This window comes from Mytilus trossulus, chromosome 13 (genome assembly GCF_036588685.1).
Source record: "Mytilus trossulus isolate FHL-02 chromosome 13, PNRI_Mtr1.1.1.hap1, whole genome shotgun sequence".
Classification (NCBI taxonomy): domain Eukaryota; kingdom Metazoa; phylum Mollusca; class Bivalvia; order Mytilida; family Mytilidae; genus Mytilus; species Mytilus trossulus.
The window spans coordinates 41,451,699-41,468,318 of record NC_086385.1 but is presented as its reverse complement, the minus strand read 5'-3'; the positions used below and the strand labels follow the sequence as shown (position 1 = coordinate 41,468,318).

General features: G+C 30.3%; 1 protein-coding gene across 1 annotated transcript in view; it reads right to left on the bottom strand.

The window, feature by feature from the left end:
- LOC134694950 (uncharacterized) overlaps positions 1-16,167 on the bottom strand; it is a 142,502-nt gene extending 126,335 nt beyond the window's left edge. The window contains exons 1-3 of the mRNA XM_063556066.1: positions 15,892-16,167; positions 8,651-8,741; positions 1,055-1,142 (exon numbers count right to left, since the gene is read on the bottom strand). Of these exons, the coding sequence (XP_063412136.1) occupies positions 1,055-1,142; positions 8,651-8,741; positions 15,892-15,964 (252 nt within the window). The 5' untranslated portion in view covers positions 15,965-16,167. The remainder of the gene's footprint in view (positions 1-1,054; positions 1,143-8,650; positions 8,742-15,891) is intronic.
- Positions 16,168-16,620: the final 453 nt, after the last annotated feature.

Below are 16,620 nucleotides of genomic sequence, written 5' to 3'. Positions count from 1 at the left end.
CAAATATTCACTCTGTGGTTAAAGTTTTTGAAATTTTAATAACTTTCTTAAACTAAACTGGATTTCTACCAAACTTGGACAAAAGCTTGTTTATGTTCATAAGATAGTATGCAGAAGTAAATTTGGTAAAAATAAAATTCCATTTTTTCCGTATTTTACTTATAAATGGACTTAGTTTTTCTGCCAGGAAACATAACATTCACTCTGTGGTTAAAGTTTTTGAAATTTTAATAACTTTCTTAAACTATACTGTATTTGTACCAAACTTATACAGAAGCTTGTTTATGATCATAAGATAGTATCCAGAAGGAAATTTTGGAAAAATAAAATTCCATTTTTTTCATATTTTACTTAAAAATGGACTTAGTTTTTTTCTGCCAGGAAACATAACATTCACTCTGTGGTTAAAGTTTTTGAAATTTTAATAACTTTCTTAAACTATCCTTGGTTTGTACCAAACTTAGACAATAGCCTGTTTATGATCATAACACAGTATCCAGAAGTAAATTCTGTTAACAAATAAATCCATTTTTTTTGTGCATTTTACTTTTAAATGGACTTAGTTTTTCTGCCAGGAAACAACGCATTCACTCTGTGGTTAAATTTTTTAAAATTCTAATAACTTTCTTATACTATTTTGGACCTGTACCAAACTTGGACAGAAGCTTGTTTATGATCTATAAGAAAATTTTGTTAAAATTTTGTACCTGTGTATCTGTATTTTACTTATAAATGGTTATAAATCTTCCAGTTTACATTACAGACAGTATGCAGTTAAAGTTTTTAAAACATACTTTATTTTTACCAAACTTGGACAGGAGCTTCTTAGAATCATAAGATAGTATCAAGAGGAATATTTTTATTGATTTTATTCCTCTTTTGTTGAGCCTGCGATTAACAGCATAAGTAGGCGAGACACTGGGTTCCACGGAACCCTTAAGAATTTTTTAAGAACTGTAGGTCACTGTATGTAATTAATTTCTGTGTCATTTGTTCTCTTGTGGAAGTTGTCTCATTGGCAATTATACCATATCTTTTTTATACATGTACTTACTAAACAGTCTGTTGAAGCTGATTTGCTAGGATCAGTATTGTATGTTCCAGCTATGCAGATTGTCTTTGCACTGGCTCCTCCTGGACAGCTGTAGAAATAAAAAAAAAATGAAATTATTCTGATCACTGACTCTTCATACATTGTTTTGGCATTTTTTAAGAATATTGGTGATTCACTTACTTTCATATGCATGGGTACTAATTTTTGAGGATTTAGTCAAATCTAGTCTGTTTATGGATATCTAGTTTTCCTGGTTTTGCCATAGTCTGCATAAAAGTCTATATATAAAATTTCTTATACGTTCAACATCTATTTTAATGGTTGTGTGACCTGAACTCATGAAATCAATGAAAATTGGAATCCAACGAATAATGATGAATTGGCAGTAACACTGCAGACATGTTCTTGACACAGAATTTGCCAAGACAGCTGAAAACAAGAATATCAGTCCATCATATCATTAGAACATCATGCCAAGCTAGTGCAATTACACTTTCTGGTTCATATATTCATTACATACCCTAATTTGGCATAAATTTTATCAATAATAGTGTTCTCAGTTTACAGTAGATGTACTGTGGCAAACCACAAATACCTAAAAGCAAAACTGAGACAAATAAACTGACAGTCTTGACAAATCATACAGTACAGATAGGAACAATGTACATTGATACATATAACAATAATCTGATTTTGGATGTAACATGTCTTCTGAAGTCGTTTTGTTTATCATATCATAGACACAATTTTGTCATGTGACCATGACGTCATCAATGTTTTTTCATGATTTAAGCCGGTTTAAAATGCAATTTAGAATTAAATTATAAGAAATAACTGTAATATTTTGTCAGTCTATTCGAAATAACATAAAAAATGTGGTGCACACTGTGAAATAACCAGTTACAAGCGTTATTCAGTGTGCACCACATTCTTTATGTTATTTCGAATAGACAGAAAAAAATATTGCAGTCATTCCTTAATTGTATTTGTAAGTTCTCAGTACTCCATTCAATTATATGTTCAATATATATCACTTTTTTTTTTTGCATATAAGAATAAATAAATTTGATGTATTTTCTGCCTTCTGATTGGTTAAAATTATTAGTTTTATTTTCAATTTTTATGGCGACACGCCCACTCTGACGTTGTGTATTCATACGCCAACATGTGTGTACGCTGTTATTGTTAATAGAAAAAGTTCTTTGAGCCTTATCTTTTATCTTAATTTATTTATAATGAATGGAAATAATTTATTTTGATTTTATTGAAAACCATACTAATTTTTGACTCTTCACATTTTACATAATCTGCGAAGCGGATTATTCAATGCGAAGAGTCAAAAATTAGTTTTATGGTTCAATAAATTCAAAATAGATAGCTGAGCCATTCATTAAATGTTTACTGTCAATGGTGCCAGTGCTTTCCCTAGAGGGTGTATGCATGGTGGTACCCCCATGCATTAATTTAGGCCCTCATCCTACAATCTTGAAATTCTTTATTACTCAATACAAGTCCCCATCCTTCAAAATTCATGCACACCATCCATTCAGCCAATCCCACCATCCTTCAAAACATTTCTAGGGAAAACACTGGGTGCCCCTTTCCATCATGTGCCTTTCTTACTGCACTATAAACACTATTAGAACTTTATATCTGCATTTGTACGAGAAAATCTATATTTTATACAAAATGAGCCTTTAGTGTTATTTTGAAAAAAACTTTATTTGTAACATACTTGAGGCATAATCTAAGGATAAAGATATTTATTTTTTGTCAGATATAAAAATAACAATACTCCAAATTTGTCAATGCATGGGATAAATGATATCAGAACCTATATGTACAAAATGTATGTATAGTTTTACTTTTCCTCATTCCCAATGTGACATAAAACTTTGTTTGTAAAAGACTTAACGTATAATCTTGTCAGAAACAGAGTACATACAGAGCTTGATTTATTGTAAAGTTTTATATTGTTTAACCATGGATATTAACGGTTATAAATTCTTCACTATTCCTATATATCATGTGACGGGGGATCTACCTTTAATATGTTCTACATACAAAAATTGCAGATTTTATGATGTAGTTAAACCTATTTACCCTTTAATGTTTACTGTAAAATCAAATTTGTTTAGAAATTTCAATTTAACTTGCTTACTTGTGTAAGGATCAGCAAACACAGAGAGTGTTACATAACTCTTTTTTTTTCCTTTTTAAAATTTAAAAAAAATGTGATATTAAATAACAATATAAGTAAATCTTTTAAAGAAGATATCCTGACTTTCGCATTCATTTGTTTATTGATGATTTATGCCAATTTTGTAATACTTTTTATAACTACTTGTACACATGTAACTGTTGCATAAATGAAGGTCTAGGTTTAAAGAATTTCGGAAAATTAGTAAAAAAGGACATGCAGACAAATGGCCTTTTTTTTTTTTATAAAATGGCTTCTGGTTTTTATAATCTCCATTGTAAATCATCTACAATATTTATGTCACAACAGATGTCTATTGAAAAATTAGCATGGGTGGATGAAAAACAGAAATATATTTTTTTCTTCCAAAAAAGTTCTTCTATTGTCGTTCTTCATCCGAAACATTTCCATCCGTCTTATACTCAATTTGTTTATGTCAATTTACACTAAAATTAAAATGTCCATATATTGATACATAAATGTTATGCAATGTTTCCCATACAAATTAAATCACTTCAACTCTCATATTTTCCATTCACTTAAATCAAGTTATACAAGCTCAATGCATATGGATAATTACATCTTTAATTGGAAAACCGATCTCTCAATAGATGTAATTTTAAACTAAATTGGGAATCTATATTATAACCCTAATAGTTCTCTAAAGTTACCAAATATACTTAAGAAAGAAAGGTTTATTTATAATGCATTTAAAATACCATAAAAACAATTAGTCCATTGTATACAGGGTATTCAATAAGTCAATAATAAAAAAAAATTCTTCAGTTTATTATGTTTTGTTTTAATGTCTTTTTTTCTATACAATGTCAGATAAAATGAAAAAAACATATATATACATGAATATTTTGGAAGACATTTCATAAGCCACAAAATCATTGATTTTCAACTGGACCTTATTTAATATACATGTATGTTGTGGTCTTGTAAAGAAATTTTAATATCAATGAAGTGAATGAAAACACTAAACAACAACTTTTATTTATACTGTTTAAAAAAAAAAAAACAGTGTAAAGAATTCTTGTTTATTTAATTAGGTCATATATTATTCATTGTACACCATATGTTCTGAAAGATGACTGATCATTTGATAATATCCACATTTAAAGTCACCATCAGAGTCTTCATGAACATAAGTGCTCACACAATAAGTGTTTTGCATACATTTGTCATACAGTTCAGTAAAATAAATATATTTTAAGCATCCATAATTTTAAATTTCAAAATTATGATTTATTCTTTCCAATTTAATTGGCAAAGCATTGTAGGAATTTTTGTATGTTTATTTTTCTTACAAAATATAAATTTTTAAAATTAAATATAAGTATTAAATTTAAAAAGTCAACTTTTATATTCTAATACCTTTTGTAATGTCTTATTTCAATATTGACATTTTACCAAATGGATTTAAACATTCAGTTTATAGCAGGTTATAAAAGCAGGTCTTGTTCACATGTTAAAATTAAAAGTACAACCAAATTTCAATATATAACCTAAGAATTTTTTAAATCACAAGTACAAACACTTAAACGAATTGAATTAACATATATAATGAATTTTGAAAAAGTTAAACTAATTCCCTGTGAATACAGTTGTCTTATATTTGGAATGCATGCAATGTTATCAAGAAATATCTAATTCTAATATTAAAATGCTTTAGAAAACATCCCCATACACAAATATTTGTATAGGTTTACATGTACCCAAACTTGTATTTTCATGATTCTTGACCTATTTTTTAATATGATTTTTGCTAATTTAATGAGTGGTGTGCAACATAATCAGTATGCCCATGCAAAGGATGAAATTAAAAAAACAAATAGGGTCAGCAAAGGCTCAGTGTTGAAAGCTGTACTTTGAATGATTTTTCTTTTCCATATTGTGACTTTGATGGAGAAATGTTTCATTGGAACTCATACCACATCTTCTTATCTCTACATAAAAATGTTTACTGAAGTTAGTTTTAAAACATGTCATAAAACTTTAAAATCATTTTCATACGAACAATCAAGCATGAGAATTGATATATCTTATTTACTGCATAAAATCTCCTAAAAAAACTTTATACATTGAATTCTATAGTTAAACTGTGGGACTTTACTGAAAGGTTAGCATAATTAACTGCTTCATTTCACAGTTCAAAATACTTCAAATGAAAACTTTAAAACTTGAAATTTAAAATTGGGAAATTTAAAAAGCCAATTCGAATATGCAAACTTTTGAATTGATTAATCAGTGAGTTCTAATTTAATTCTAAAAGGACCTAAGGTTTGATTTTCTGAAAAGATTAAATTGCTCTACGACAATGACCCAAAAAAAATTTGATTTTCACAATGTGATAACAGCACGATTTAAAACTTAGCTTTGAAATGATAAACTTTCTAAAAAATAGGTATAACTTAAGAAATTTCTATTTATAGATTAAGATACATTATCATATTCTTTATAGTACAAATGCACTTAATAATTTATGCATTAAACATTAGACATTTCATATGTTGTGTATTGGACCAAGGCAACCAGCAAACGGTTATATTAATATAGATCTTTTCGGTTGTCTCAGTAAAAATATTTTGGACCTACCTGTATTAGTTTGACTTATGTTTATATTCTTCTTTAGAGATTATCAACCAATCCAACTGCGTCATATAAAGAATAATAGGTAGTTTCGGTTTTGATACTGACTATATCATGTGGAATATCTAGACGAGCCCTTTTAGCCAGTTGAGATATTCCACAAGATATAGTCAGTATCAAAAACGAAACTACCTATCGCATTCTGTTTATCGGTAATTATGACGTCACACAAAGTATTGCCTAATATTTTCAGTGATACAGCCAGTATGGTGATACTCGAAAATATTAGGCAGTAAAATCAAAGGGAAAATATACGAATTACCGAAAAATGGTCTTTAGTACCAAGAGTTATATACATGTATGTTAAATTATAACATTTATCATGTTTATATAGAAACTATAAATTCTACTCAGTCGTATTTTTAATCATGAGGAATTAATAAGGGATGAAATCCATTCTGATTGTAAAAACCTAAAACTGTAACAGACAATCCTTTTTAAGTGTTTCTAACAAGATTCAAATAGTATTTTTTTGTTTCTAAAAAAAAGACATGTCAGACTAGGCTATATTCCTCCATTCTGGAGACTGAATTTTATCTACCCTATAAATTGTAACATTTCCAGAACCCATAATTTGACTACCAATTTCCAGAACCCATAATTTGACTACCAATTTCCAGAACCCATAATTTGACTACCAATTTCCAGAACCCATAATTATACCCCCGCTTTAAAAAAGTCCATCAGTCCGTCAGTCAGTCTGTCTGTCCCATGAATATTTTTCGTCACTTTTTTCTCAGGAACTACAATACAAGGATTTCTGAAATTTGGTTTCAGGGTTTATCTAAGTCAGCTACTATCGTGTAATGTGTTTTCAGATTGATCACTTGACAACTTCCTGTTTACCGAACACTTGTATGATTTTACACATGATAGCCAAGTTGAAAATTTTCGTCACATTTTTCTCAGGAACTACAATACAAGGATTTCTGAAATTTGGTTTCAGGATTTATATAAGTCAGCTATACCGTGTGATGTGTTTTCAGATTCATCACTCAACAACTTTCTGTTTACCAAAGACTTGCATATTTTTACACTATTAATATTATCCACTTGCGGCGGGGGTATCATCAATGAGCAGTAGCTCGTAGTTTCACTTGTTTGACTACCAATTTCCAACTATTATGCAGGTAGGTACTCAACATACACATTTATACATTGAGTACCAAAAATCAAATCAATTTTTAATAGTTCTATTAAACAGTTATTAAAAATTGTAGACTTAAAACGTTCTAGTCTTCTACCCTGATACTAGATCTAGACTAAACATTGTAACCTTTCAAGGACTCATAATTTTACTCTATAATTTCTAACTTATATGAAGGAACTCAATTTATACACTCAGTATATACATTGAGTTGAGAAAATCAAATCAATTTAAAACAGTTCTATTAAACAGCTATAGGAATGTAAGTATCAACTTTCCTACTGATCCGTACAAATTTGTTAAAACACATTATTTGGTTTTCAAATTACAGTAATTATTTATTTTCTGTCATGGTTTTATTTAAACAGACAAAATGTCTTGGCATCGTTCCAATTAAAGGGGTGGTTTAACTAATAAATTATGTAAAAGAAAGTAATTGATCTAGCATGTTAAGGAAGTAAATCCAGTAGACCTTGGTAAACTTAAGTTTTTGTTTATTTATCAAATTTCTTGTTTTATTGTTAGTACTTTGCATGCAAAGACTGTGTCAAAAAACACTAGCTCTAAACCTGTACCTAGTAAATTTTGTTTCAATTTGGTAAAATTTTCAAAAATTTAGTTAGCCATATAGAGAAGTATATTCTATCAATCAACTTTCTGGCTAGGTTTTTGGCAGCCTACTGGTTCAAATGCAGCTTAAAACCTCTTTTAAATCAAAATATTACAGAGAGAAAGTCTGCAGGAGTGCAAATAAGCAAAACATGTGTACCAAAAAATACAATATATAATATCAATGAATTAATTGATTTCTCTAGAATAGACAACTTTCGAGTTCGATGCATTTCCGTCAAAAACTCTGGTTTGAGTGAACGTCATTTGTGGGTTTAGGGGCGTCGTCACTTCCATTCCAAGGTTGAGCTAGTGGTTGGAAAACTATAATTCTATATTGTACGAATTATTAGGCAAATTGAATTCTCAAAATGGACAATCAATACTGCTGTCATTAGGGAACTGTCAGTAAGTACCTACAGAGCAACCATTATTTCTAGTTTATCCTGCACAATGACCCCCTCTATCTGGTAAATGACGTCATAAAGGCGTGCATAATTCACGAGTTTTTGCCAGTGACGGATGAACTCGAAAGTGGTCTATTCAGAGGCCCCATGGCCAGAATTGTATTTTTTTGTTAATATTTTATTTCTTTATTTGACAAATACTTCATGCAACATGTATATATAAGATAATTTTAAACCTTGGAAACTGATCGCATATCTTGGTCTTGTGGGTTTTCTGGCTTTTAATAAAATTGAGAATGGAAATGTGGAATGTGTAAGAGACAACAATCTGACTGAAGAGCAGAAGACCGCTACATATGACGTACGAAAACATTTGATCTGATCATAAACCACATAATAGGTTTCTTGTTTTTTTTATCTGGGTGGAGTTCAATATTGTAGCAGCTACGTAGCTGCTATTAATATCTATGTAGCAGCTAGTCTATAGCTACCCTTTCAATAGTCAAAATGTACATAACACTACGTAGCAGCTACGATATTGAATGCGGCCCAGAACTCTTTGTCTTTAGTGTACTTACTAGTAACCTTGGGGACATGCGGCACATGCTGCATTATCCCAGAAAGTTCCGGCAGCACAGCTAGTGATACAATCTGTTGCACAGTTACATGCTGAAATACATAGTAAAAATGTTGGTTAGACTAACTCACTACTAAGATACTTTTTTAAATATGTCTACTGTCTTATTCATTCAGTCAATAGAATTTTTTGGACATAAAATGATTTTTTTAGGTGATTTGTTAATCCTTTGTCACCAAACACATTTTTGTAAATGTGGTATGGGTTTTCCTTCTGCTTTAAGGCTGTACAGTGACCTATAGCTGATAATAACTTAACCCTTTCCTCCATGGATACTTTTTTTTTAAACTTGATTTGCATAGAATTTTTCAATAAAAAAAAATTCAACAGGTTTAAATTATTAATGCATTACCAAAACAAATATTTTATCAAGGAAATTCCAGTCATAGATTCTCATGAATATCCTTTTTCTATTAGATACAACTTTTATTAAGTCTGATGAAGTTTTTTCGTAGGTGAGACGTTTCAAGTGAGCAGGCGTCAAAAGGCGTCATTGTGGAGTTAAGGGGGTGGCGTTGACAGGCGTCATTATGGAGGAAAGGGTTACTTGGAATCTGGTAGAGACTCTTCTCATTTACTTCATTTACAATCATGCCAAGTCTTTTCATGTTTATAATTTTTTTGCATTGATTGGAGGGACACACTAAAAACAATATTTCATCACTTAAGGCAGTTGAATATTCAAACTTTCGAAGTGAGGCTTGCTAATCGACAGTTGTGATTGGAGAAACGTTTTATAGTATAGGTTAATTCTGTTTCTTGCATGTAATATCCAATACATGCTATAGGCAAATGATAACATTTTTCAATGATCTGCAAAGGATTGAGTTCTTATTTACATTACTGTACATCAGACTGGCATTTATTAATGTACATGTACATGTATGGCCATCTTTTATAATGTAATCAATTCAATATCAAATGCCAGCTAGAAAAATAATAATTATTCAACATTTTTGAGAAATTCAGTTAAAAGTTCAGTAAAGAGAGTTATTGCCCTTGTTTTCTTTTCATCTTATACTAATACTAGCAGAATATATGTAATGTTTATTATGTTCTATACAAAACTCTCAAATCTGTGCACATCGACCATCTTAAATAACATTAAATAAGTGAAGGTTGAGCTTTTGCTACAAAATTAAATACTGAAGGAGATAATTATTATATATGAAGAACAGAGAATTAAACTACCATTCCTTTGCTTTGAGTATGTTAAACACATGTGTGAATTAATGCAGCATATATAATTACTTCTTTCCATTTCAGAGAACAATCAAGGATATACTACATAAATATTGACACCTTACGTTTGTGGCATAACATCGTGGCTACAAGTAATTTTTTTCGGTTTAGTATTAAATTTATATTAAGATCCATTTTGTTATATCTTGTGATCAATTTTATTTGACAATCACCAATGGCAGTCAGCACAGTTAAAGAACATCAGTTGTTCGACCTGTTAGTCAAATGTGCTTTGTTTAAATATACTTTTTCACTTTTTTGGTCTTTTGGAAAATGTGGTTTGTGCTATTTTTAGACCTTCTACAACAAAATTTGTTTACATGCACACGTATAAAAATTGCAGTTTTTATCCAACGCAATCGTAGGTTTGAACGTAGTTTTCAATTTAGACTCGTATATATATAAAAAGTTTAAAAGAAGCCGGAATGAATGAATCTGATTATGAGAGTGATGAAGGAGACATATGCATCCCAAAATTTAAAAAGAAAAGTACATGGAATCCCCCTAAAAGCAAAAACGACAATTTGGAATCATTCATTACATCAGTCAAAGCTGAGGTCAGATCTTCAATCAGTGGTAAACAAGTCAGAAATATTTCAAAGTCAGAAAGTCAAGCCATGATTAACTTAAAAGACCGTGACGAAATTGTTATCAAACAAGCTGACAAAGGAAGTGCCGTTGTAGTGATGAACAAGGCAGACTACATCGAAGAAGGAAATCGTCAACTCTCAAACGCTAAATTTTATAAAGAACTAACATGTGATCCAACAAAAGAAATCAGCAAAAAAATTAATGACGCCCTCTCAGAAATGAATAAAGATAAACAAATTGATGACGATATGTACGATTATCTACACCCAGACGAAACGTGCACAGCCGATCGATTTTACTTACTTCCAAAACTTCACAAAGAAGGAATTCCAGGGAGACCTATAGTATCAGCGAATGGCCATCCCACCGAAAAAATTTCAGAATTTGTTGATTACCATCTCAGACCACATGTTCAACAACTACCATCTCATATTCAAGATACGACTGACTATTTGAAGAAAATGAATTCCTTAAGTCCTTTACCCAACAACACAATTTTGGTTTCAATGGATGTGTGTTCTTTATACACAAATATTCCAAAAGATGAAGGAATAGCCGCGTGTGAAAAAGTATGGAATACTCGAAAGGATAAACATCCCCAAACTGACTGTCTAGTTCAATTGCTCAAGCTAGTTCTTGAAAATAACAACTTTATTTTCAACGACAAGCACTTTTTACAGATTGACGGAACTAGTATGGGAACAAAAATGGCACCTTCTTTTGCCAACATTTTATGGGGGATCTCGAAGAACGCATCCTTTTGAGTGTGCCATACAAACCTTTGTCATGGCTCCGTTTTATTGATGATATTGACATGAAATGGAACGATACTGCAGAACATTTGAAAATTTCTTAGATCATTGTAATCAGTTCCATCACTCAATTAAATTTACATCTGAATTTTCAAGCGAGAAAATTGCTTTTCTCGACACCACCACATTTGTAAAAAACGGGGTCATGACAACTGACCTCCACACAAGGAAAACTGACAAACACCAGTTCCTTTCTCCAAAAAGTTGTCACCCGAAACACTGCTCCAGGAGTATACCTTACAGCCAAGCCATCAGACTAAAGCGAATTTGCTCCTCTGAATCCAAACTTAACTATCGTTTGGGACAACTAAATTCAAGAGGATATAAAACCAAAAACATCACAGACGCTTTTGATAAAGCTAAAGAAAAAGATCGAGCTAGCCTCATGGAATACAAAAATAAGGCGACCCGTGCAGATAGAATTCCGTTTGTTGTAACTTTCCATCCCGATTTGACAAATATTTCATCTTCTATCCGAAAGCACTGGAGTCTAATCGAAAATGACTCTTCCTTAAAAGAAATTTTCCCATCACCTCCTCTTATTGCCTATCGCAGACCCAAAAATCTCAAAGACATACTTGTGACATCAAAAGTAAAGAAACAAGAAACTTCAAAATTTGGGTGTTACAAACAATGCGGTAGAAGGAACTGTAAGTGCTGTAAAGCCGCCAACACTGACCACTCTTTCAGCAGCACAGTAACAAAGCAGCGATACAACATCTATGTTACATCTAATTGCAAAACGGAAATAGTATTTATATTCTTACTTGTGGAACTTACAAGCTGCAGTATGTTGGTGAAACAGAAAGCACATTCAACATCAGACTAAACAATCATCGGTCGTTCTATACTAAAGGAAGAAACTGTCCAATTACGAGACACCTCTTAAGAACAGGACATACTTTTGAAAATATCACCTTTCAAATAATTGAGGTAAACCAAAATTGGGACTCAGAAATGAGAAAAAAGAGAGAAAGGTTCTGGATGCATCAGCTACGTACTCTTGAACCTGATGGACTTAATGAGAGGGATGAAAAACAGTTCTACCCGAAACCAAAGGAATAACTCATAAATTTTACTTCTATTTAATTAAAACAACTATTTGTTTTAATTTTTGAAAAAATGTTTATGTACAATAAACGGCAAAAATTTGTTTTATACAGATCATTAATCAATATGTTAAACTTTTGTGTAGCTCAAGCTACAAAGATATTTTTTGTCATGCATCCGATTTCACCTAAATAGATGCACACGCCCGATGAAGCTAATTTGTTTAGCGAAATATTGCGTGAATAATATATAAAATATAACACCTAATTTTATAACACTCATTAGTTTGTTAAAGTTACATTCTTAGACACTTATATATATATACATGTATATACAACTCGTCTAAACATCAACCCAACAATGTTAGATATATATATATATATAATAAAGAGTGTTCATGTTTTAGCTATGATTTGAGAGCAATGCACAATTGTAATGTACAATGAAAGAAACAACATAGTAGCAAAGTTTTTTGTCTGAAAAAAAATATCATGTTTACAGAAGAAGAATTGCAGAAATCAAATACATTTGTAATTATATTAAATATTTTTGGTGTTTTATTGGTATTTTTTAGTATTAATAAAAAGCTTTTCCAAAATAAATACAAAGAGACGTAAAATAAGGACAAAGTGGTGCATAAAAAGGGCATTAAGGAGATGCACCTCTCTATTTAGGGCTATGTACATGTACATGTATGACAAAGATTAGGCTATGGTATTATACTATATATATATATATAGGATAGTTACAGGGTAGATGTACAATATACACGGGTCTTACTTAAATCTTGATCAAGATGATATAAAAAGCCAAGGTGAAATTCTAAAGTCCACCAATTATAAAATCGTAATTACACTAATTATAAATAAGTTTTAACTTGTATGAATGTTATTTCACAACCAACTTTTTTAACTGATACAGTAATTTCTTTTTTTAAACATAGGTATATAACTCTTGCCAAATTATTTACATAAAATCTCTAGCGAATATTTATCCAAACAAAATGTATTTGTTTAAGTGATTTAAATGAAATATGCTTCCTTTGTGAGTGTTATTTATGAACAAATTAGGAAGACCTTCTAATGTTGTAATTTTCAGGACAAGTACGTCAGACTTTAGATTATTTACTTATTTACTTGGACGACACAGGAGGCCATCTTTAATATAATGAATAAAACATGAAGTTAAAATCCAAAATTTGTACTTGACGTGTAAAATTAAAGAATTAATGGGAAATCTAATTTCAATAATACAATGTAGATAGATAGACCCTTATACATTACATTTTTATAAAAGTACAATGCATCGACCCTTATATAAGTAATAAAAATTTGAAATTCTGAATAATTCTCAACCATTTTAATTTTTTATTATAATTTGAATTTTCTAATGAATTCAGCATGTTTTCAGTTTTTTCTTGTAGAAAATATAGAAACAATTTACAGATGCATTAACATGTAAATCAATAGTTCATATTTATCACAATTGGTGTTATATTGTAATCTTAGTCTTAGTTATGGTGAAATTTCTTTGAGAATTCCAATTTTTTACATGAATTAGCAGGTTCATCATATTATATAATTAAATTTATGATTTTGACTACAGAGAATGAGTCCCTTCAAGAGTTAAAATGTACATGTATACCAATAAATTCATTATTTCCCTTTGATCTTATAATGAATGTAAACAGTTATCATTTACAGATTCACTATACATGTATCCCTATGAATCGATTCCTCTCAACATTTATGACCCTTATTATATGAATGTGGTAAAATTGTCAACTGTCCTCAAAAGTTAAAAGGATCAAATGATAAAGATGCAAACAACTAAAGGCCAGTGTATGTCTTTTAACGATAAGCAATACAAATATCTTATAATATACATGATATATATGAACTATATAACATTATAAAAGGTATGTGATGTTAAAATGTAAAAAGTTTCAAAAGAGTATTCTCATTTTAATATCTACATCATGTACATGTAAAACAGAAAGAAAAAAAAATTTAATGCCATGAATAATAAATTCTTTAAAGTGCCAACAAAGATAAGATCGAATAAATCATAAATGTGTACAACTCTTCCTTACTTTTATTTTCAGATTGAGTGGAGATTTCAATTAATTAGTCATTGTTCCAGCTTGAATCTGAAGGCAGAAGGGTGTCAGTGGACAAAATTCTGAAAAATGGCACTTTAGCGCATCGCTGTATTTTTTTAGTGGTTAAAACCGTTTAATTCTGAAGTGACAGTCCAAGTCTATGGTGCTAACCTGTTACTTTTGGCAAGGACATATATATCATAGATATGTTAGCTACATGTTTGTCAATATTGTAATTTGAATGTGACTGAGGATGAACTCCATTTTTTGTTGCAATGTCCTCTATATGTAACTTCAAGAACCATATTACTTGATGATTTATTTATGGAATATCCAAAAATAAGAAAAATTAATTTGCAAAACCTATTTATATTGATTATGACAAATGATGATGATACCTCATAGGTTCTTGTGTTATTTTGAGACTATTTGCGGAACATATAAAATGATACATGTATATAGTAAAAAAATACATGACATTAGGACCTGCAGCAACTTGTGGATAAGCTTGTACTATTTGTTATTACACAGGATGACACTTGTTAGGATCACAATGCTGATAAATGTTGACGGCTGTTGATTGTACAAATTCTTTTATATATGTTTCTTTTTTTAAATTATACCCAATAATCTTGAGAACTTATCATGAAAACGTAATCAACATAGTCTGATAGTTGTTTTTAACTCATCCAATATATTAATGTAGATATTTGTCAAAGTCAATCTTTTTTTTACGGTACAGCTTTTTACATTATTATGAAATTTATATAAACCTCTATGAATTAAAATAAATACTACCAGAGACATGTATACACATACATGTATGTGTATATATGTCTTTGATACTACAATGTACCTTTTGGATATTCCTTATAAAAACATTTTTTCATTGGGTCCAGATTGACTTTACATATGGGGCCGGATCAACGTTGGGCCAGATCAACATGAAAGCGGTTCAATGTGTGTGCTTCAGCCTTAATGTTTCCAAGTATTTTTTCCCGTATTTCTACAGTTTTTTTTGTGATCAAAAAGTAAACAGGGACAAATTCAAAGTAAGTCAGAATTTGTTTTAAATTATGAATAAATTAACTTGTTCCAAGCTTACTTTATTAATAGCCCACAACTATTAATATTTTTTTTTTCAAATCAGATGCCACTAATGGACGCAAGTGACCACAGGCCTAGGGTCTGCATGTACATTAATTTCATTTATGTGTTTTCGTGTTCAGACCTCTCTTTACTACCCCCAATTAATATAAGTATAGGATAGACAAGAATAGGAGACAAAAAAAAAAGAATAGAGAAAAGTAAGAAAGAACTTAGAAGGGTTGAAAATTTAAGGAAAATGAATGTTCAATAAAAAAAATGATTGATAATAAAACTTACTTTGAGATTTGACTAATGGTATTTGTGACCAGCACAAACATATCAATGAAATTAAAACAACTTCCTCTTTCATAACGGGTAGTTGGTGTGCAGATTTTTTTTAACCAACTACTGTTGTATTTCAACACTTATAAACAACACAATTTAAAATAAAGAGACTAGCTCTTAAAGTACTATCTGCATATCGAAATTTTTGTTCCTTTTTACATGATGGTGTTGCAGCTTTTCACATAAGATTCGAAAAATTAAAGCTACGAAATTACTTCCATTCGTCCCAGTCTTCCGTAAACAAATATAATTCATGCTACATCCGGTTTGAATTATAAGCATGCGCCAGACGGTTACCTGGTAATTATGACAACATTGTATTTTTTTGAAAACTTTTTTAAATATAGAAAATTAGTAATAAAACTTAAAAGGGAGAAAAGGGAAAAAAACCTCTATCAATGGAATACAAATGGACCATACAACAGTGTCAATGATTATGGTTTTCTTTGACGTCCGCGTTTGATATAATAATTTAACAACATTGATATTCAAGGTTAATCATAACTTCTTCAAGAGACATATAATATTATATGTCTCTGCTTCTTCTTGAGCAGTTACATGTAAACCATCAACATTTTGAAGATTATTTCCCGTAAAACGTTTTTATACTATAAACTTTTTTTATCTGGAAAATTAAGTGAGGGGGCAATACCTCAGTTAACCTGTTTTTGGCCCTTTTCA